This window comes from Lepisma saccharinum, chromosome 1 (genome assembly GCF_977018435.1).
Source record: "Lepisma saccharinum chromosome 1, izLepSacc3.1, whole genome shotgun sequence".
NCBI classification, from domain to species: Eukaryota; Metazoa; Arthropoda; class Insecta; order Zygentoma; family Lepismatidae; genus Lepisma; species Lepisma saccharinum.
The window spans coordinates 128,059,551-128,081,290 of record NC_139229.1 but is presented as its reverse complement, the minus strand read 5'-3'; the positions used below and the strand labels follow the sequence as shown (position 1 = coordinate 128,081,290).

The following is a 21,740-nucleotide window of genomic DNA, read 5'->3' as shown; positions in this document are numbered from 1 at the left end:
TTAATCCTTTAAACGCTCCAACAACGCTATGTAATAATCGCTGTTGATGCTCTGGCCCTTTTTGAGGTAATCGATGAATATAATACCATGCGCATCCCAGAATACAGATGCCATAACCTTGCCAGCCGACTGTTGCGTCTTTCCACGCTTTGGATTCGGTTCATCACGTGCAGTCCACTTGGCTGACTGTCGATTGGAGTCTGGAGTGTAGTTATGGAGCCATGTTTCATCCATTGTAATATATCGACGGAAAAATTCGTGTTTATTACGGTTGAATATCGCTAAACATTGCTCCGAATCATCAAAACGTTGTTGCTTTTGATCGATTGTGAGCACGCGCGGCACCCATTTTGCACACAGCTTTCGCATGTTTAAATATTCATGCACAATATGTCCAACACGTTCCTTTGATATTTTTAAAGTCTCAGCTATCTCGATCAACTTCACTTTACGATCATTTAAAATTATTTTGTGGACTTTTTTTGATGTTTTCGTCGGTAACAGCCTCTTTGGGGCGTCCACTGCGTGCATCGTCTTCGATGCTCATTTCGCCTCGTTTAAATTTAGCAAACCACTTCTCAACGGTTGATTTTCCTGGTGCAGAGTCCGAATAATGTTTATCAAGCCAAGCCTTGGCTTCAACAATATTTTTTTTCGCCAAAAAGCAATGCTTTATTAACACACGAAATTCTTTTTTATCCATTTTTTCACAATAACAAAAGCTGCTTCACTCACAATGCTATATCTCACGTACTAATTATCCGGCAGCTGTGAAATTTATACACGTATCTTTTGAAGTAAAAATCACATGGATTTAATTCTAGTAACGCCATCTATGAGTCAGCCTACGAACTTTTCAGCCCAACTGTTATGTCTTTAGCTACATACGGGACAAATGGGCGTCCCGAGAACATTTTCCGGGATACCAGGACATTTCTTTAAAAATGGGGACAATCCCATATATACGGAACATCTGTACAGGGTGAACTTTCGTCACCCCTTCCGTTTTGGCATACAATCGCCACCACTGGCCTTATACACACACACTTGAGAGATTATATCAATAACCTTAAAATTATGTTTAGCCCCCCCCCCTCCCCCCGAAGAAGCCTTTCTGGTAAGTGCCTGATATACCTAGTCTAGCCATAAATACTGTTGCACACTATTTTGTGAATAAATTGAATATGGTTTCAGATTTTTAAATGTTCTTTTAGTATGTTACACTTACATATTATTACACACAAATAGCACAAATCAGTTTTCAAAATTTCCACTTTTCGCCCTCGCACAGGTTCGAAGTCTGCCTGCCCAGGCATCTGTTACAGCACGAATGGTCTTCATGGGAAAGTCCGCCCCTGTTGCTATCAAGGAACACTTTTAACTTTCAATTATAGGGTGCCTGTTCTTGCAGACACTCCCCTCTAGCTCTCGGCAGAGTTTGTAGTCCAAAGTACTGAGATCATGGTTATCAGATGTCCAATCAAAAGTGGAGATGAAATAGAGTACATTAGTCTCCAGTCACCGTCGCGTCATCCTTGCCGTAGGAGCTGGGGCAGAATATTTCTTGAACATCCAGGATTCATTGTGAAACAATGTTTAGTTCAACAGTGTCACGAGTGTGTCCACGACACTTTCCACATACACTTTCGCACGGCTTTAAAGCCCTTTTCTCAAAAATGAGGGCTGGTGATACTCTCATAGCTCACCCCTCACCAAACCATGACTGAGGAGAGCGGGTGGCATCTCTGATTTTTGGGAACTCTCTCACAAACTTCTCGAGAGTTTGAAGCATACACCCTTTCATTTTGGCGGTTAAAACTTTATTCAGTGGTGAGCAATTTCTTATCAGTGAAGAGAATCCTGCAATACCCATTGGCAACTTACCGCTGCAGGAGTCGTCTCGATTTCAGTTCCCTCTGCTTCTTTACTTGCGTCGCCAGGAAATTTTCAGTACTCCAACGGTAAGCTTAAATTCCAAGGTCTTCATTAAGTACCCTGAACATTGATTGTTGTGAAATGTTCAGCTCCTGTGCCATTATCACTTGCTTCCGGATGGGATTTCGGCGGATACGAGCCATCACTGCTTTAACAGCCGCAGCTGTTCACACGGTGTGAAGTCGACTAGAGGCCAGCATACTCTGCGTTTTACCTACCCACTGTCCGCTTGCCCGTGAGGACAGGTATACCTGTTAGCCTGCCCACGGCAACGAGTCGACTTGCGTCTTTACCCGGGTTCTTCGTCTTCCAGGCGCTCTGCGCTTACAAGGTAACTGGGCATTCAACAAGACCCGGGCGCCTGCAAAACCTGCTGGAAGGAAACAGCCCTCCGGCAGCGTGTCGCTCCAGGTGTTTCATCACCACGTGGACAGCTTCAGCCAGTGTTGCCTACTTACGTAGCTCGTAAATCCTACGAGGTCCTAGGAGGAGCTCTCTCCTCCAAGGAGAATTTATATACTTAGCGATTTCAGTTCAGCGTAAGCAGTTTTTATCTTATTGCCAGGAAATGCACGCAGTATTACAGCTTCATTTATTTGAATGAATGATCGAGCAAACAAAAATCTCCTCACTGAAAACTAATTGCTTTTCATTGCATGGTGCCTTAACCAGGCACGCAGTGGCGTAACCAGAGGGGGTAGGGTGCATTGCTCACAACCTTGGACGGAAATTAAGTCTAGCGGAAGGGTCAGGGTGGGGTCAAACATTAAAGTACAAGAAAAAACAGACTAGCAGAATTTAAGAGTAGCAGGGCTAAAGGGTACTCAAGATGGAATTAATTTTCATATTTTTCTTGCATTTTCCTTCCAGACGGCCAAGGGCACCTGCAGAGGGGGAATGGAGGGGTAATTGCAACCCCTTGATTTCAAATTTTATGAAAGTAGAAATATATTATAAAATATTATACAGTCTCATCAAGTTCAATGCCGTAGCAAAGGGGTAGCGGGAGTCGGCCCTGAGCGCCGAACGATCTAAGTGAGAAAAGTTTTAAAACAGAGAATGCTATGGCGGCCCGTGATATTATTTGCTATTAATGTTGGTTTGTTACGAGTTGGATGAATTGATTATGTAATACGTCGCTCCATGTGAAAAGAAAATATTGTAGATGGAAATTTTACATGCCATATGTCTGTACATTCGGAATGCATTTATCATGCACTTTCTTTCTTTCAAAAACAGTGTGTGTGCTTGTTTTCCATTATTAGCTAATGTGAAATTGACGTGTTGAAAAAAAATATTTCTAATCCTCTGTTTCAACACAAATGCGCGTGAGAACCGACTTCTACCCCCTTTTTGCGTGATTTATGAGGATTATAATGCCTTTCATGCTACTTTATTACTATTATTGTGATTGTTCTTGTTGGCACGTTTATCCAAGTACTTGGCCCTACCCCCCAAACGAGGGTAACGGCAATGGCCCTGGCTGGCTACGGCCCTGGTGTTCGCAGTAGAACAGTGTGTTGTTCGACTCGCGACCTCAGCGTCGAACGTGACATGTTTCAGTCCTGTCCTATATCACTATATATACGTATATTGGTTGTTTACGACATATACTTATGGATCCTGTGCCACGGAAAACCTATTTCAATGTGTGTGTGTGGGGGGGGGGTAGCAACATTCGTAAATCTCATTTCATTGGTGATGTGGCTTACGAAGCTTCGAGTTCCCTTTTTTAAGTAGTGAAAATCTATTGCAGTTGGCAACACTGCAGAACGGTGTGGGCCAGGTGCAGTTTCTACTCGAAGCAACTACGTCATGCAGAGGGAGGGGTCTGCAGTTGATGGAAAGAACGAACTGAGACCTACTGCGGGTACCGGCGGGTCTACAATGCCTGCCAGGAACGATCTGTGCAGGTGGGCATACAAGTTGCTCAAGCGAGGGTGTTACGCAGGTTGCATGGCATTTCAGGAGCGATGTCTCGCGAACAGGTCTGCTCCAGGTCTTGTGCAGGCCTTTAAAGTCGACCAACTCTTGGACGATCTTTCATGCTACCAGTATCAGTGAATCTCTGGATTGTCTGATACACAAACCTTTTGCTGATCTTCGGGATTTTTAGGGGCTGGAAAATCTCAGTGAGTGACTTCCCAACCATATGCACAGCAATTACGGCTACTCTGTTTTTATATTATGTTTTATATTATACTCTATGCTAAGTACAAGAAGATACACGCTTGCTCTTTCACAGCTGAACACACAATGGTCAGGAGTGAACTTGAGCGCAAGCATGGTTCACGAGCCTGACTATTGGATGTACAGTCCAAGCCGAAAGTTTGTAACAGTATTTATGGCCAAACTAGGTAAGTATGATTTTTAGGGTCGCTTTCTGGCCACTTTTGGCCAATCGTGACGACGAGGATGTTGTGATTAAATTAACAAAACACCCATGCACAGGCCGAGATTCGATTCCGGGGCCTATGGCATCGTAGTGCGCCACGGAGGTCAGCGGGTGAAATGCCGCATCCATGTTTAATCACACGTAATGATGACACTGCAAAAATCATAAACAGATCGTTATGAGTGTCCACTTCTGATTGACAAAATGTGAGCTGTCTGCTTTTGCTTGCCTCCACACTGGCGATACTGATATTCACCTAGGCCGCAATGCTACTCGCCGGTTCTCAACGATCATTTACTCTCAACGCGTGGGATATTCACCGGTAGGACGAACATGTCCATGCAGTTCATTCGTCACGAATTCTTGTCCTTCGCAAAACACCATTCGCACACTCATGCTTGTTCCCACACTTTGCTTGCACAACTTTCTTAAAATCTCAGCTGGTTTAACGCCCTACTTTTCCAGTTGCAGACATGCAGCATGCCGCGATGTTCGCTGCAACTGCTGTGCATGCAAATACGCCATGCCGGGCTTTGGATACTCATCGTCCATCGCATGCTGGTAGTGCTCGAAGAGGGACTTCCTAGCTGGTAAATGCATATGCGAACTATCCCAGCTGGCAGGGACGCCGGAACTTATTTTGGAGTGTCGGGGGGAAGGCAGCAGGTTTTCAAATTTATTAACCAGTTTTTACAATCTCACCCCCTTATATAGTAATTATTATTAAATAGCTTATTTTATTGTTATATATATATATTTAGTACATAAATAATAAATATATACTTATTGAATATATGAATATCCACAGTGGCGAAGCCTCATAAGAGATACGAAAAGGCCCAGAAACCTCTATTAAAAGTTTACTGTTCGTTTTAAACGTCATGTTCAGGGCTGATGGCTTAGTTTTAGACCTCAGAGAGAGGTAACACCATTTCTTATGTTCTCATGTGATTTTGTTTTTTTAACTCGTGCTAATAGCACCGTGCCATCTAGGCACATTTAAGGGATGTGGGGGTGGGGTCCACACATTTTCGATCTCAGACATTTTGGAGGTGATGTGATCAGCACCATGCTCCGGTCGCATATACTCCTCAGGGTTGCCCTCCGGTACCCATTCATTTTAGGCTGGGTGAGTCCGGGAACAGCTTTTTGCGGGGATAAGGCCGGAAAAATTCCCACCTTAGATCACCCACCACGGAAATCGAACCAGAGTCTCCGCGTGACAGTCAGACGCCCCCTACCCAATATACCACCGCATCGTCTCGCATTTTTCCCACCTTCACCTTTTTACCTAGAAGGCTCAAGCTCCACCTGACCCCCTGGTTCAGAGCCCTTCCATCCATGGAATGTAGTTGCAGATGGAAAAGAAGAGATTTACAATTAGGCTGCTCTCTGACCCCTTTTCATCGGGGTACGTGGGGTTTATTGTTTCACACCGACCGCATCTGTCCGTAAAATCGAAGCGGCGAATTTCTAAGGGGATAATTCCACCATACACTTGATTTGCGGAGACGTGGCTGTGATTCTTATCTCCACATGGATCTTTCTGTCACGTACTTCTTGCTGGTATCGAAACTTGAGTCCACGTTCATTTAACTAGTGCAAACATATTTTTCCAATTTTTTCAAAACGAAACAAGTTGGAAAAAATAAGTCTCATTTTTAGCACGTGACCGGGGGGAGGGAGACTATTTTGCCCCCCTTGATGATGAGTCGCCCCCCATGACCCCCGGGTTCCGACGTTCCTGCTTTACGAAAATATGCGAGGGATACTATCCTCCGCGTTACAGTACTATTTTAATAATAAATTTAAAGTAGTTGAAACAGTGCACTTGGTATCTCACGTTCTGCAATCAGAAAATGTAGTTTCGAACCTCCTCAGAGCTTCAACCCCAATTTTCAGAAAGCATTATCGTCTGATGAGATTAGTAAATTCAGAGACTTATTTTAGAACTGTCCTTGGACATGGTAGGGAGGGCAAATTAGTTTCATGCGTGCGGCCCCTGACGATTGTTATGCTACTGACCCTGTAATTGGTTACAAATAAATATGCATTGTACCAATGACAAACAGTATGGCTAACCTTCCTTTTATCAGGCAACACAAAATGTAGCAAGTAATGCAATATCTTGGTCAAATGCACAATGATTTTGACCCAGTGCTTACGAGAACGGTTTATAACGCCACAAATCCTTGTGGGAATGCCATATGAGAGGCGGGCTAGTCGCTCCCCCGCTGAGGTCCTTTGGAGAAATTTCTACTACATCCTTTGGCGTAAGCCTAACACCATATTGCACACATGTAATTTAACTTCGGTCACAACTATACTAATACAGTATTTTCCCTTTTGCGATTATATCCTCACACGGTGAACAGATCGGGCGGGTCGATTGTGGCACATTGGTTCCTTTCTACAGGATGAGATTCATTTATTGCGCATGTAACTCTAATAAGGGAAAGGTATAGAAAGATTTAAAACTTGCTCGTGATGAATAGATAGCTTCTATGGAGTGAACTGTAGTCCAATATGAGTACGAGGTATGTTGTGGCATTTTACCATGAAGACCAGGTATAAAAAAAAAGTATCGGGCCAGGCTTTTTCTGGGCAAAGGTAAACGAATCTCAAGTTGAGACATATTGGCAGTCCTTTGAAGTGTATGGGCAAGCAACACAAGAATGTACAATATTTATGGATAGCTCTCCCACAGGACAAGTCATTTCAGAAGCGCATGGCATTTTGAAATTCGGTTGTGCTTTTTACAACACACTGATGCTATTGGCACCAGTTATATAACATGAGGACAGGCCTCTTAACAACGACATACAGGACAGTCTCAATAACGTCTCATGATAAAAGCTGAAACTTCATACGGACACTTGGCGCACATGACAAAACATAATTTCACGGCTGTAGATCGAGAAGCCAGGCTCAACCTACAGTTTGTAGTGTGCACTATGAGGAAGAGGTCGACTCTGCCGCTACTCTGTAGCTATACAGCTGCATATGGTACCATCCATTTTCTTTTTAAATTTGTAGATAGTTATTTTGTGGGCAATGTCAAACAACCTGTTACATTCCTTAATTGTTAAATTTACAATGCTTGCAAAGCCTTTTTGAACCTTGACTTTTTAAATTAGATGTGCTGTCTCCAACTCCCACAATTTCAATTTCATGGGCGCTTTTATATGATGCTTGTGAATTACTTTTTAAGTGATTACTGACTTGTCATTTAACATGCTTCCCAATGTCGTATTCCACTTACTTGTATTGTATTAATGATTAAACGAAACATCTTTGAAAAAGTATCTACCATACTTAACACTGCGATGTCTTCTCACTTCATTGCCGCATCCTTCTGAATGCACAAGAAAGAACTTCTGGGCCCCCAAACTGGCCCTGCTATAGCATATACAGTAAACTTCAAAGCTGCTGATATTACACAAATAGTTAAAAAAGAGATCCAAAAAAAGTAGTTGTTTTGATTTCAATATTCAAAATTTAACTTCATAATTAAGTGGTACAGCAGTGTTGAAGCATACTATCATCATAAGTGGAAAACACTAGAACCATTTACCTTCATCGTCCAAGAAGCTATACATTCTTACCATTTGGCAGGAGTGAACACTAAAATCTGGAGGGAAAAACTTTACATTACCAAAAATATTACAACAGCGAAATTTTGTAATCATGAAGGTAATTCAGGACAGAAATAAAGTTACTCGATCTTTCGCTTTTACATAACTTTGTCATGGTTTGAACAGACACGTGTTCACTACTTGAGTCTCCAATGTTGCACATTCCTTCAAGGGCTGGACACCCATGGTTAAGTCAGTGGAGTTTTGATTTTCCAAAAAAAAAAAAAATTCAACTTGTTTCAGCAATACTTATGGTCACACAAAAAATGTGATGTCACTGAAAAATATCTGCCCTTTTCAGAATTAAAAAAATAAACTTTCTTCTTTATTTCTGTCCTAGACTATACCACAGACATCTACTCACAGACGGACACAAAACACACAATTTCTCTAAGGGAGAATTCACACCGAACAGACACACAAACTTGCGTAGCTTGGAAGCAAACCCTCAGTAATGAATGCAACCTTTCAAACTGAATAGAGATGGCAAGCTGCACGTGTCGCATGTAGCTTACGTGCCTCTTGGGCTGGGCAGTTTTCTCAATACCGTGCATCGTGTAGCCTGTTTGTTGTTTGCGTATGGGCAGAGAATGCTTCATTCCAGGGAGCTATATTTAGACTAGCAAAGAGCTCAACAGGCATCATGTTTGAACCTCTAATTTGTTGATATAATAAAGTATCGATATGTACAATATTTCAAGATTTAAACACAACATTCTTTTCCCTTTATCAAGTTTCTTGATGCAGTTATCGGCTGTCATTTGCCTTCAACATCGTGTAAAGAGGACGTGTTTTTGCCATTTATTTGAAAAAGAATATGGAGGCACTTTAGTCCAAAATAGATCAGTCAACATTGTAAAGTAAGTTAGTGCATTGTTTCTCAACCGCCGGGTCCCAACCTGATACCGTGCCCTAGTATCAACTATACTGAGCTGCGAAAGGTTCTGCTGAAAGTGGCTGCCTCTTCAGTGTGAATTCTCCCTAAGGATGAACTTTCAACCCACATTCCAGACACGTTACGGTAAAATAGCAGAACATGTACTCTTAATGCTAAGAATGAACTGGGAATAATAAACGCTGCCTTATTATGTCCTTCTTGTTAGCTTATAACTATTAGGCCATGACTAAGGCCTAGTTTATTTTTGTATCCCATCCACCGAGGCACCATGGGGTATCGTGGCGTAAAACGAAATGGGTTATCCCGACAGACTTTAAAGTAATGCATATGATTAACAGTGTCCTCTCAGTACCCGATATTATTGAAGTTAAAGCTCTACATGCATAATGAGTGACATGCTACCACCATCAGTTTGACGGTAGTGTAATGCCCTATTGCAGTGATATTTAAGGGACTGCTGGCCATGTGTGGCAATAAAAATCGTAACAGCAGCATGCCACTACGAACTATTTTTTAGACATTGGCTAAATAATCGAAACTGATTATAAAAACAGGTCGTTTATGAAAATGTATCCTGTTTAGAAAAAAAAAACCTTACTGATGAAACAAGTAAACAATAATAACCACGCTTACATAATCAGAAATAAACTTTTGGCTAGGGCCGAGCCGATATCCGTACCGATGCAGATACTCTTACAGATTCCCACCGATGCTTGAAAACTGTAACAATTAAAAGTTGTTCAAAATAGTGGGTTAGAATTTCACTGCAATTACCGTATAAGCATCAATTACTCAAGTTTTGCTTTAAAATGTTCAAAAATTACATCAGAATATGTTTGCTTGGGTTGGGTTTTAAGGCTACTTTATGCACAGATAGAATAATCATGACTGGACCTGCAGTTTAAAAGTGGGATCCGAAACACTGTGCAATGTGCCTTCACCAGGTATCAAACCTGGGACATCAGAATATAGAAACGCCTGTTATGTAATCACAAAACACTGTTGATTTGCTTTATGTAATTTTGGTGCAAAATCAATTTTAACCTCGAATTTTGGATAACAGAGCTAAAGTGTGTTGAGTGGCATTTCTGTGGACCCCGCGAACGACTAAATCCCTGGATAAGTATCGGCCGGTATAGGTAAGTAAAATGCCGATACCGACACATCGGCTCACCCATAGTTTTGGCACTCATCAAGGGAGGAGGGCCCAGTATGGCATCCAGCCCTTAAGACGGTCCTGGTTAACTAGCATCACACATGTGGACCATCAGGCTACTTGCTGTTAGAAACAATGCCCTTCAATTAAGGAACCATCGCAGCATTCAGCCTGAAGCAAACGAGAAAAAAACATGGCAAATATAGGCCAGGATGACAGGCCGAGATATCGTAATGAAGTTTGTTGGAATCCGGACATGGCTCGCTATTACAATATCATTATAAGTCATCCATCGCCATCGTCATATCTATTAGCAATTATTCAGGAAAAAATAACCGTACTGGGAAGTTGCTTTTTTAAAATCAATTTATGCACAAAAAACCTAATCAGAACTAATATACAATTAAAACTGGATCTGAGCCACCCTCACCAGAAATCGAAAAAAATATTAACCTATCTTGCCACCTACAAATCAAGACGTGTAGTATTTTGATCTTGAATTTTTTTTTTTTTAATTACCGGCTTGATATGCCCACAAACTAATCAAGAGTAATTTGAGAAAAATAATGCACCATTGGAACAAATTTAAATGCCCAAACCACAATGACTTGACAACGGTTAGCAACACTGATCACCCAACACATGCTGATACGATTTTGTTGCCCCTAGTGTTCACGTTTCAGGGAGGGAGGGAAAAAAAAGGACACTACTGGAAAGTGGCACAATCGATCCTCCTTGACTTGGGAACTATTGTTTTTTTTCAATGCCCCTTCTCTCCCTGGACTTCAACTGACTGATGTGTTCATTCTCCTCGTTTACTACACAAGCAGCTTGTTTCTTTATACAGCGTATTTACAAAAGATACAATTCAACCTACATGATTCGATTGCAATAACACCTTCTATACCTTCTTGTAATGCAATTGCCATTCTTATTAATGAAGATGATTAAGCTAACCGTGTGTGCAAAGAGTGAAAAATGGGCACTATAAAACACAACACATTACTAAATTCGCTGACCCTGTACAGTGGGATGCACAAGTATTTCTCAGCATATTATCCATCACTATTTTCATTATTTTCCCTCTTGCATCCTACCTTATTTTAAGGACTGGATTTTTTGCATGCTGGTGCAGAGGTTGTCGGCAGTGTGTCTGGTGTTTAGCTTCAATTTTTGAAGCTCTTGTTGCATAAGACAAAGAAAAAACATGGTCATAAATAATTTGTATGGTAATACTTGGGCATTCCACTGTATGTAAATATGCATAAACGAGCACCGAAGGGGAGGGAGTGGAACCCTTTGAACTTGGAAGAAAACTAATTCATTCGTGAATATGAAACTGTAAAAACTTATGCAGTACACAATTCATCCACCCTAATTATACTTCCATTGAATTGTCTGAAAGCATAGTACAAACAGTTCTTTGTGTAAGGTTGTCCATCAATTCTGCCAATTTTTCCACTGTGGACAGGGTGCCAAAGTAGTAAAGGGGATTTAACCTCTAATAGATTCACGTTCAGGATGAGATAATCCGCAAGAGGCTTCTGCTTTAATTCTAATTCTGTAGCCAATATCTCTAGTTGATACTAAATTAACTTGGAACTTAAAATTCATTGATTTCTGATTTATATACTCCTGTGACAATTTTAAAACTGGAATTAACAATTCAATTTATGGCAGAATATGTTCTTGGTCCATACCCAAGCAATGTCTGCTACATCACTACTGGTGTACTCTTATTAGACAAACATGTTCTAGCAATATACAAAGCATATGCAGAAAAAAGTTCCATCTGAGTATACCTTTCATACATTTTAATTTTTTCCCCATTAAAAAAAATCAAATCTAATTAACAAAAAAGATATTCCATTTGGTTGTGTATTCATAAACATATGGAAATACTATTTACGTATTTTTGTTGCCTACATATCCATAATAGAAAGCAGGGGTGCAGCGCCATGAAACCATTAAACTAAAAGAGAAAAGCAAAGGCAATCTGCATGAAGATTCCAGTCAGGGCTCAAGGAGGAACTATAACAAGAGATATCTACAGAAAGTCATTGCAAAGACATGCTCAAACTCCATCCAACTCTCAAGTTTTCAAAAGGTATATTAATCACCAATACAAACTTTATGCACATGAAGAACTGAAGAAAAATTCCAAAGAACTCTACCTCTTTACATCAATTTTGGTTATTTTACGTTATTTCTCTCTCTCTTGGGTTAATTGAAATGAAAAGAATGAGCGATTGAAAAGATGAAAAGGATGATGATGGGACACACACAGGGTTCGAACCTGGAATTTCTGACTCTCAACATGTAACGTTGACTGTTCCACCACAGAGGCTGGCAATTGTATCTCTCACTCATACACATACACATACACACACAGTACAATTTCCAGAAGCCAATGGCATCATGTCCTACAGATCACAATGAATTATGGAATACCTAGTTTGCCTGATTTGCCTTGTCATTACATATGGATAATGGATAATCACAAAGCAACACAACATTAAGACATAAAAGAGGTTCATATTTTCTTCACACACCTGCAGTTTTTAAAATAAATGGCCATGGGTGCTGTCATGACCAATTTAGAAAAATCCACAACTAAAGATTGCAGTATTATTTGTTGATGGAAAATGTTTTCCTTCCATCGTAAACAAGGTTCCCACCCATTTTGTCAAAATAAATGATTCTGCATTATCCAACCTCAACAAATATCCAGACCAACCTAATTACAATGTTTTAACTTGCATTATCTAGTTTCAGTAAAATTTTTAGAATGAAAATACGAAGCACTTTTGGACACTAATACAATTGTTCATATTAAAAAATGAACGGTTGAAGAAAGATAGTTGCAAATTAAGTTTTTACAAATATTTTCTGACTTTTCCAGATTTCTGAATATTTGTCAATTTTCAAAGTCAGCGGAAACCATGTGTAAATAATATTTCTAAGTAACTGGGGGAAAATTAATGATCTAATGTTAAAGACTTGGAAAGAAAAAAAATAAGAACAAAACCACTTAAATCGTGACATTCAATTAGTCATCTGCAGGGTATGTACGCAAACTATCCCTTTCTCAGAAGCCCAGTACAAAAGAGTTAACCAAAATTTATAATTCAGAACCAAATTTGAATGTGCAGTACACTCTAAAAGTTACACATGGAGTGACATTTGTCATTTTCCAATTAGTTTGAACTCATTTTATACATATCACAACATCAAAGTTTTCCACGGGCTCCATGAACTGTTGAACTGAAATAATCACATTTATTCAAGAAAATCATATGGTAGTTGTCTTCTCATAACCACATATTTTAACCATTCACTGGAACTAGCCCATTTAGGAACCACTCCACGAGATAGATATCTTTACTAATCTGTAAGATCCAATTTTTTCTCTCCTTTCATCTTCCATTGCTACTTTGCAAACACCTTTCAACATTGAACATCTTCTCAATATATGATGACATGATGACACACATTCTTGTTTTCATATTACTTTTACAGATAATTTTGCTTCTGAATATACATCCATTTGAACAGTCACTGTTTAACAAGTCATCATATTCATCTCAATATTGATGTAGATAACTAACACAAACACTACATGGCAATTAACACATACAGTTGTTAATCTACAGAAAAGGGGTTTTGCAGGATATTTGAATTTTATTGAACAAGAATTGCATGAAGAAAATTGGGAAGAAGTTGTTTGACAGTCTTCTTCCCCCTTACCTCTAAATTAGGCCCTATCTTCATGGTGCACATATTTCGGTTCCTCAGGCTCCAAAGAATGCTCCACAAGAACTTCTCTTCATGATGGGCTGCTGGTCAAAGGAACGCCATTGTAGCACAAACACTTACCTGTGACAGCAATAACAAATTTGTTTCTTCTTCCTCCACACTAAATAAAAAAATCTAATCTCCACTGCTTTATGTAAATTCACTCTCCAAAGGTGGACTTAGCGATATTCATCAACAATTAGCAATTAATGAAGAAAAAAAAACAGCAAATGAAAAAAATCCCTTCTAAAAAAAAATGTTTATCCCTTTAGAGTAGCAATCTTCTTTTAATGAAATGTACATTGTTCCCATAAGAACACTATTACTCAAAGAACTTCAATTTTAGTAGAGACATTGCCATTTCCACCATTCTGTAAATCCATATAACTGGAAACAAAATATTCCCATCAGCCAAGGAAAAATAAATTTCAAGAAAGACAATTTCTTCTGTTTTTCTCTGATATTCCAGACTTCACATCAATATCTGCTACCAGAGAAGAAAGGTGTCCTACAAGCATCACATGAATGTAGAAAAATTAAACATGCATGAATTTTCAAGCCTGATATGTCAATTGTGATACCTGTGTAATACATACTATGAAACTTCGAAAGATTCATGTTATTTCTGTTTATTGCTAGCATCTACCAACCATAACTAATCACTGTCAGGCAGAAGTAATTTACAATATTAGTACTTAAAATTTAATTACCTGAAAGGGACATTAAAAGTTAAAAGCTTAAAACACACTATCATGCAAGGATGTCCTTTACATGCACAATGAACAGTCAAAAGCAAAAGTGAACTGTACGTATGTGCGCACACACGCACACACACACAAAAGTGCATGAGTTGAAGTGAGGTGCTTGACATTAAGATGGGAAAATCAATATGGCTGGATAAAATTCGCTTTTGTTTATGACTGTAGATTAAATTTTCATTATTTACAAGGTAACCAAAAAAGTTCTTGCCGTTTTTGAGGTCCCATTAATCATGCGCTCAGAGAGGAGACAAAATGACCCACATGCCTGCCAAGAGATCGGGAGTTAGTCTGAACATTGACTGTCAGTAATACAGGCACGTTGCGCACTCACAGCAGTCATAGCTCATCTAGTGTCGAAGAGAAATGGAGGTATTGAAGCAGCTTGTTCGTGTGCGTTTGTTGTATGACTTTAAAGTGGGCCTGTCAGCTGCCGCATCAAGTCGCCACATTTGCCAGGCATTTGGGGAGAATGCCGTGAACGAACACACTGCCAGGCATTGGTTCCAGAAATTCCGTTCAGGAGATGTGAGCCTTTCGGATGAACCTCACAGTGGATGACCACATGTGTTGGATGACGAGGTCCTGAGAGCAGCCATCGAGGAGGACAGTGGTCTAACGTGTCATGAACTTGCAGAAAGGTTCCATGTTTCCGCTGAAACAGTCAGACTGCACCTGCATGGGATAGGGAAGTCATACAAGTTAAGCAAGTGGATACCCCACACATTGTCGGCAGCCAAAAAGGAACAACGAGTGACAGCCTGTTTGTCCTTGCTCACTCAGCACCTGAACACACCCATATTTGATCGCTTGCTCACTGGTGACAAAAAGTGGGTCCTCTATGACACTCCCAAGCGTACCAGACATTGGCTGTTGCCTAGTGACCCTGTTTCTCACACCTCAAGACCACCTCTGCACCCACGAAAGGTTATGCTCTCTGTATGGTGGAATTGTCGGCAAGTGATGCATTATGAGCGCCTTCCACCTAGTCAGACCATCACTGCTGACCTCTACTCTCAGCAGTTGCAAAGGGTGCACCATGCATTGTGGCAGAAGGAGCCAGCATTGGTGAATTGCAAGGGTGTGCTGTTCCTGCACGACAATGCCAAGCCACATGTGGTAAAGAGGAGCCGGGAGACCCTTCAGCAACTTGGTTGGGCAACACTGTGCCATCCACCATATTCACCGGACATTGCACCAACAGATTGTCTGTTTCATTCCCTCGACAACCACCTCCGTGGGAGATACTTCGCAAATGAGGGAGACCTGCGGAACACACTCACAGACTTCTTTGCATCCAAGCCCACCGAGTTTTATCACCAGGGTATTGTGCAGCTGCATGAACGTTGGCAAAAGGTGTTGGATTCTGATGGAGAATACTTTGAAACCTAAAGGTACTGCATTACTCTTTGTTTATTACAGCTGTAGAGTGGCAAGAACTTTTTTGGTTACCTTGTAATATGAATTTTTAGCTATGTGAAATCTGTTATCTTACTAGAAATGTACCATGGCAGACAGAAGACTATTGCAAGATGTGGCAGCACACACACACACAGTATTATGTAATTTTTCACTTCGATTTCATAATTTAAAAAATATTTCAAGTAGAATATGTTAGCATCTGATTTGAGTATGTGTTCAAATCATTCATTTATTCTTATTTTCTCTTTCTTACATACACTCTCATACAATTAAAACTATGTCCAACCAAGCTTGGACTATAATATTTGTTGTAATGTCATCAAGTACAATAAGTATTGATTATATAACTACATTTTAGTTCTTTTTATGCTAGTTTTCTTCATTCCAAATTCTGGACAATGAAGAAAAGAACATGTTAGAACAATTCTTAACTGCTGAAAAGAAATTGTTGGTAAGGTTAGTAGAACTTCATTATCAGTTTAAGACAAGATTACAAAATCTTGGAAATCTGAAAATAACATAATTTCAATGTATGGTATAGATACAGACAATTCGGGGTAGAGTCTATAAGTTTTTGCTTTGATTCAACATTTTGCACAGATAGGCTGATTAGGACTGGACCTCAGTTTAAAGCGAGTTCCGAACCACTATGTGCCCACAATTCTGGGTTGTTACAAGCCTACTGATTTTCAATTGGATCATTACAACCCAGAAGTGTCAAAGACTACGTGTTTATAGAAGCAGGGTTCATAGTAGTACTAAGAAGAACTACAGCAGTACAAAGAATAAATATAACAAAACATGTATAATGTATATCATGTCTCTCAGTAAATGAATTTAATGTTTGTTTGCCCAAATGCTTTAATGCCATATCAATGCAATATCAATGCCGATAGTAGACATGAAACACTGATGCATCTGTCCAGTTTAGTGTCTTGACAAAGTGCGTTTTCTTGTGCATGTATTCCATTCACTTTTTGTAAGAATTATGTGTGGAAATTTGAAATTTGCTTTCTACACTTGTCTTGTAAATGATAAATTTCATAAAATGAATAAAAATAACATGGAGCAACTTAAATCAATTGTTTCTGAAAATGTTTTTTGACAACCTTCATTTCTTGCATAGAATGGTCCATGCTTTCGGTGAATAATATGCAAATGATACGAGTGGCGAAGTGACATAATAATTTAAAAATCAGATCATTATTCAACATAACTTTGTTTTGAAACATTAATGACACATTGACTGGAAGGCTATATAAGATTTAAAAAAAAGCATCAGCAAAGGAACATATTGAGGGGTAAGTAAAAGCTTCAGGAATCACTATATTATATCCACTCTTATTAACAATGTCAACAAAGCACCTATATTTTTTGAAAAGTTGGTCTCTGGAAACAAGCTCACACCTGTAAATATGTACATCAGTTAGTATGCAAATGTACATGAAACTATTTAACTACTGTTCCCTTACAGTGGCACTGGGGTCTATAAAAAAGTATTTGTCAACATGAAACCGCTCTATAAACAAAAACATATTCTTATTACTGTACATTGATGTGCAAAAAATTCCACGTAATAAAAAAATGCAGTTTTGATCTTCAGCAATAACTGAAAGCAACAATCTAGAATAAAAATATATACTTAGGATTTGAAAAAATATAATTATTATTCTTTTCTTTCTCAAATGACTCTAAAGGAGGATGTACACATTAAAATTATCATGGCATTCATTGTGAACCAGCCTACAATATTTAAAGTGGGCCCACCAACCTAACCATACAGAATTTCTATTCCAAATGAATTCAGTTATGTTATCCTTTTTACCTTTATAATTTTCACACTGACACTATAATATCGGTCATATTCCATTTACTCACACAGATGGTTTTGTTCAATATTCCTTAATTATATTTATTTTAATAGAAGGAAATGTCATTTCTTTGTATTCACACGTCTAATTAACTGTTTAATGTGTACATCCTGCACTGAAAAGGAAGGGTAAAGAGGGATACAGTAAACACAACTGTCCAATATTTTTTATTATAATGCTTAACAAGTGGTGCTCTCTTCTCAGAACATATCTTATATTTACTATGTGGAATTAATTAATTACTTCACAATTACATGCCAGAAGTAAACCTTAAAAAGAAATCAAAGCAATTACTAGATGTTTTTATATTAATTTTCTGGATCTGAAAAAATTAAAAACACCAACATTTACAAAAAAAAGTTTATGTAAAAATTAATTTATGCATTAGTATTTTTCATTTGCCTGTAAAAGAGACCATATTAAAACAAAGAATGCCATATGCTACTTAATGACCAAGTATTACACATTAATTGATTAGCCTCACCAGTTAGTCTTCACGAAGTAAGACCAAAACCAAACAAAATATCACCTAACACCTGCACCAATAACCCATACTTACGTTTCGGTTTTGGGGCAATAAGTTTGATGCCCCCTTGTCTGTCATTTTTCTTGCTTTCCTCCAAGGTCTTCTCCAATTCTGATATTGACGTTTTTATCTTTTTATCTGGAGGAAATAGTTCTCTAGGAGGAGAAGGGCGCTTTAAAGAAGGAAGTTTTGCTTTGTCTAATGTAGCTTTCCTGTCTGCTGACGAGACAGGTTTCTTCTGAACTCGAGGTGGTGGTGGCTTTACTTCTTCTTCAAGACCTGTAGATCGGAACTTTGAATTAAATGTTTTCACTGTCTTTGGTCGAGGAGCGTCGGGGGGAGGTTTTCTGATTTCAAAAGATGGCAAAGGTTTCCTAACTATTTCAGGTGGAGGTACAGGTTTTCTTTCAGGTTTATTTACTTCAGCCTGTGTTGTTTTCTTAGCATCGTTTGAAGAATGTAGTTTTTTAATGTCCTTTCCTTTTGAAACTTCACTTGACTTTTGACTGATTTCAGATGGTTTTGCCTTTTTCGGGATCTTTGCTAATTTACTCACATTAGAGGGTGTATTCATTAATTTTGCATATGTTTCTCTATCCTTTTCATATTGTTTGTGAGCTATTGTATCCTTATACGATTTCTTGGCATTATCATTTTCTTTTATTTTGTCCTTTGATTTTTCCCTATCACTATCCTTACCTTTTTCTTGCTCTACCACTTTACTTTTACTCTTCTCGTTAACTTTGTCCTTACTTTTATTTTTCAGGTGCTTTTCCTTTTCTTTGCTACTTTCTTTGGTTTTTAGCTTATTAATAGACTTTTCACCAGGTGCTTTGTTTTTTGTTTTATCCTTCTTCTCTTCTTTTTCACTTCCTGAAGATGTCTTGTCATCCTTCTCATTCTTTATTTTAACATCTTTATTTTTATTATCTCCAGATTCACTACTTGCAGGTGTCGAAGAACTACTGTCTAATACATCTTTCACCTTCTCTTCCACTTTACCTACACTAGCATCACTGATTGCACTATCTTCAGTCCTCACTTCACTACCTTCAGTTTTAATGCTAATATCGGAGTCATCTTTCTCTGATTTACTAGTCCTGTCAGATGAACACACTTTTGCTAAAACTTGCTTACCATCACGTATTGTAATTTTATACACTGGTAACTGTCCTTCGGGAGCATCCCACGTTGAATTTGACTCTTCACTAGTTGTTCCATCAGATGAATGTGACTTCATCTCAATATCATCTAAATCGTCCTCTTTCAATGATATTATTTTCCTAGGTCTCAAAGTTCTACCACCAACCTCTCTTTTAGTTAATTTAGATTCAGTTTCGTTCTTTTTCTTCCTCGCCTTTTTACCTTTCTTTTTTGGTTTCTGATCTTCCTCTGTTTCGCATTCTACTTCATCCTTTATGTTAACATTACTCGTTAACCTCTCAGACAATGACAATTCCTCCCTCTTTTCAAAATCCCGATCATTTATTTTCTTTGAGTCCTCCTCCTCCATAGAGACTTCATTTTCTTTCTCAACTAATCGTTCTGACAAATTCAATTCATCTTTGCGTGAAAATTCCTTTTCATCTTCTTGTGTTCCTCCTTTTACTACTTTCATCCATTTTTCTACAATTTTAACAGCTTGTGATTTAACATCTGAAACAAGGAGAAAAATACGAAGATTGGATAGTGAAATTAAAATGTGTAATTTCATAAAACTAACAACTAGTTACAAAAGCATTTTCTATGTCTTGGAAATATAAAACAAGTGAATGAATATTTTCCACCTCAAGTCAGAAAACAAGATAATAACGATTCATCTAGTAATCTAACAAATCAGTAACCTATATTCATATTTGAATAGTATCAATAATAAGTTTTCATGAAAAGCTTCTTATGTAAAATTGTCAAAATATTTTTCCGGCTTCTGATACACATTTAATGATGATCTCAGTTGAGATACACTAATGTGAAAAGCAGGCAATAAATGCATAATCCATTGTCTTCCCATTAACAGATATTTTAAATGTACTAGCAATATCAATTTACCCTAACCATATTACTATTAGATTTTGTTAAAACTTAATTTGTATACTGCTCTTCCATATTATATCTACTAAAATATTCCAGCAAGAGAAATATGTAACTTCCTGCAGCTACTTTTTTCATTGTGTTACACTTCAACTGCTTAATGTAATTTCAACAATTTCAATATTGGTGAACTATTGAAGACCTAGAATATGTGGAGCAGCAATATTGTATGTTTTTCTTTTTAAATTTGTTAAATGAAAAATTAAATGTCAGTAAATGTTTTTGTTCCATTTACAATATTTGTATGTACACAGGGTTTAACCATTAAATTTGTGCAATGCGGAAATAAAAAATTTCAAAATTTCATGTAAGTAACATTCCAACTTGTTAGTTAATCAGTCCCCAAAAGGCTTAGGGTCAGAATATGAAAATTTGGCAACACAGTATTTGAGCTTCAAGTCCAAGTAGGCAATTTGTGAGACCAGTCTCTCTACTAGGCAAAAACACTGGTGAAAAATGTACATTTTCATGTATTCCATGAAGTTAGAATCTATAAACCAGCTGATTATGATATACAATCAAACTGAAAATGTAAATTGGATTAACAATGTTACAGAATGTTTACATCCTGCATGCTCAAATTGAGAGCAACAATGTGTGTCAGGTATCAAACACTGATCAATGAAACTTTTGATCAATCTGAAGGAATTCACTGTCAAGTTTGAACACGGAAAGGCAAATTTCAGTTTAGATGAAATTTGATTTACAATAACTTGCACAATACTGGCCCATTCTCAAACATTCATATTTCCCATGATCTATGGCAAAAATATATCCAGAACACAGGCAAGTGGTGGTTCTTACAGTCATCGATGTGTCTTGAAAAGCTTCTCTCTACAAATATTATAGAGCAGTAGGTAAGAATGGCCCCCACCTCACTATAAAAAAAAAACCAGAGATCAAGCGTTCCAATTTTATTCTTACCAGTTTTCTTCCTTTCCTCTTTGCTATGTGAACATGCCCCTGATAAATTAACTAACTATGGAGTACCTGTTTTTGCCCAACTTCCCCCTGTTATACAATGCTATCCATGGAATATCAATCTTGAATTATTATCATCATCATCTTTATTTACAGGTACCTCTCATAGAGTATTCCTTATGCTGTAAATATCAAATTTCTATTAGGTGCCCCACCAGAGATATTGCGGCTCAAATTTTGAAAGAAATGAAAAACAAGCACTTTTAAAACCTATAACTCAAAGATGCTGTAAATGTGTGGATGCAAGAGATATGTGCTCATTTTAATTGTAACTGCC

The 21,740-nt window shown here is 38.4% G+C and overlaps 1 protein-coding gene across 3 annotated transcripts in view; it reads right to left on the bottom strand.

Moving 5' to 3' along the window:
- LOC146001122 (uncharacterized) overlaps positions 1-21,740 on the bottom strand; it is a 204,358-nt gene that overhangs the window by 76,055 nt on the left and 106,563 nt on the right. For all 3 annotated transcript variants that reach the window (XM_083138422.1, XM_083138423.1, XM_083138431.1), the window contains exon 6: positions 18,425-20,047. In XM_083138422.1, the coding sequence (XP_082994548.1) occupies positions 18,425-20,047 (1,623 nt within the window). The remainder of the gene's footprint in view (positions 1-18,424; positions 20,048-21,740) is intronic.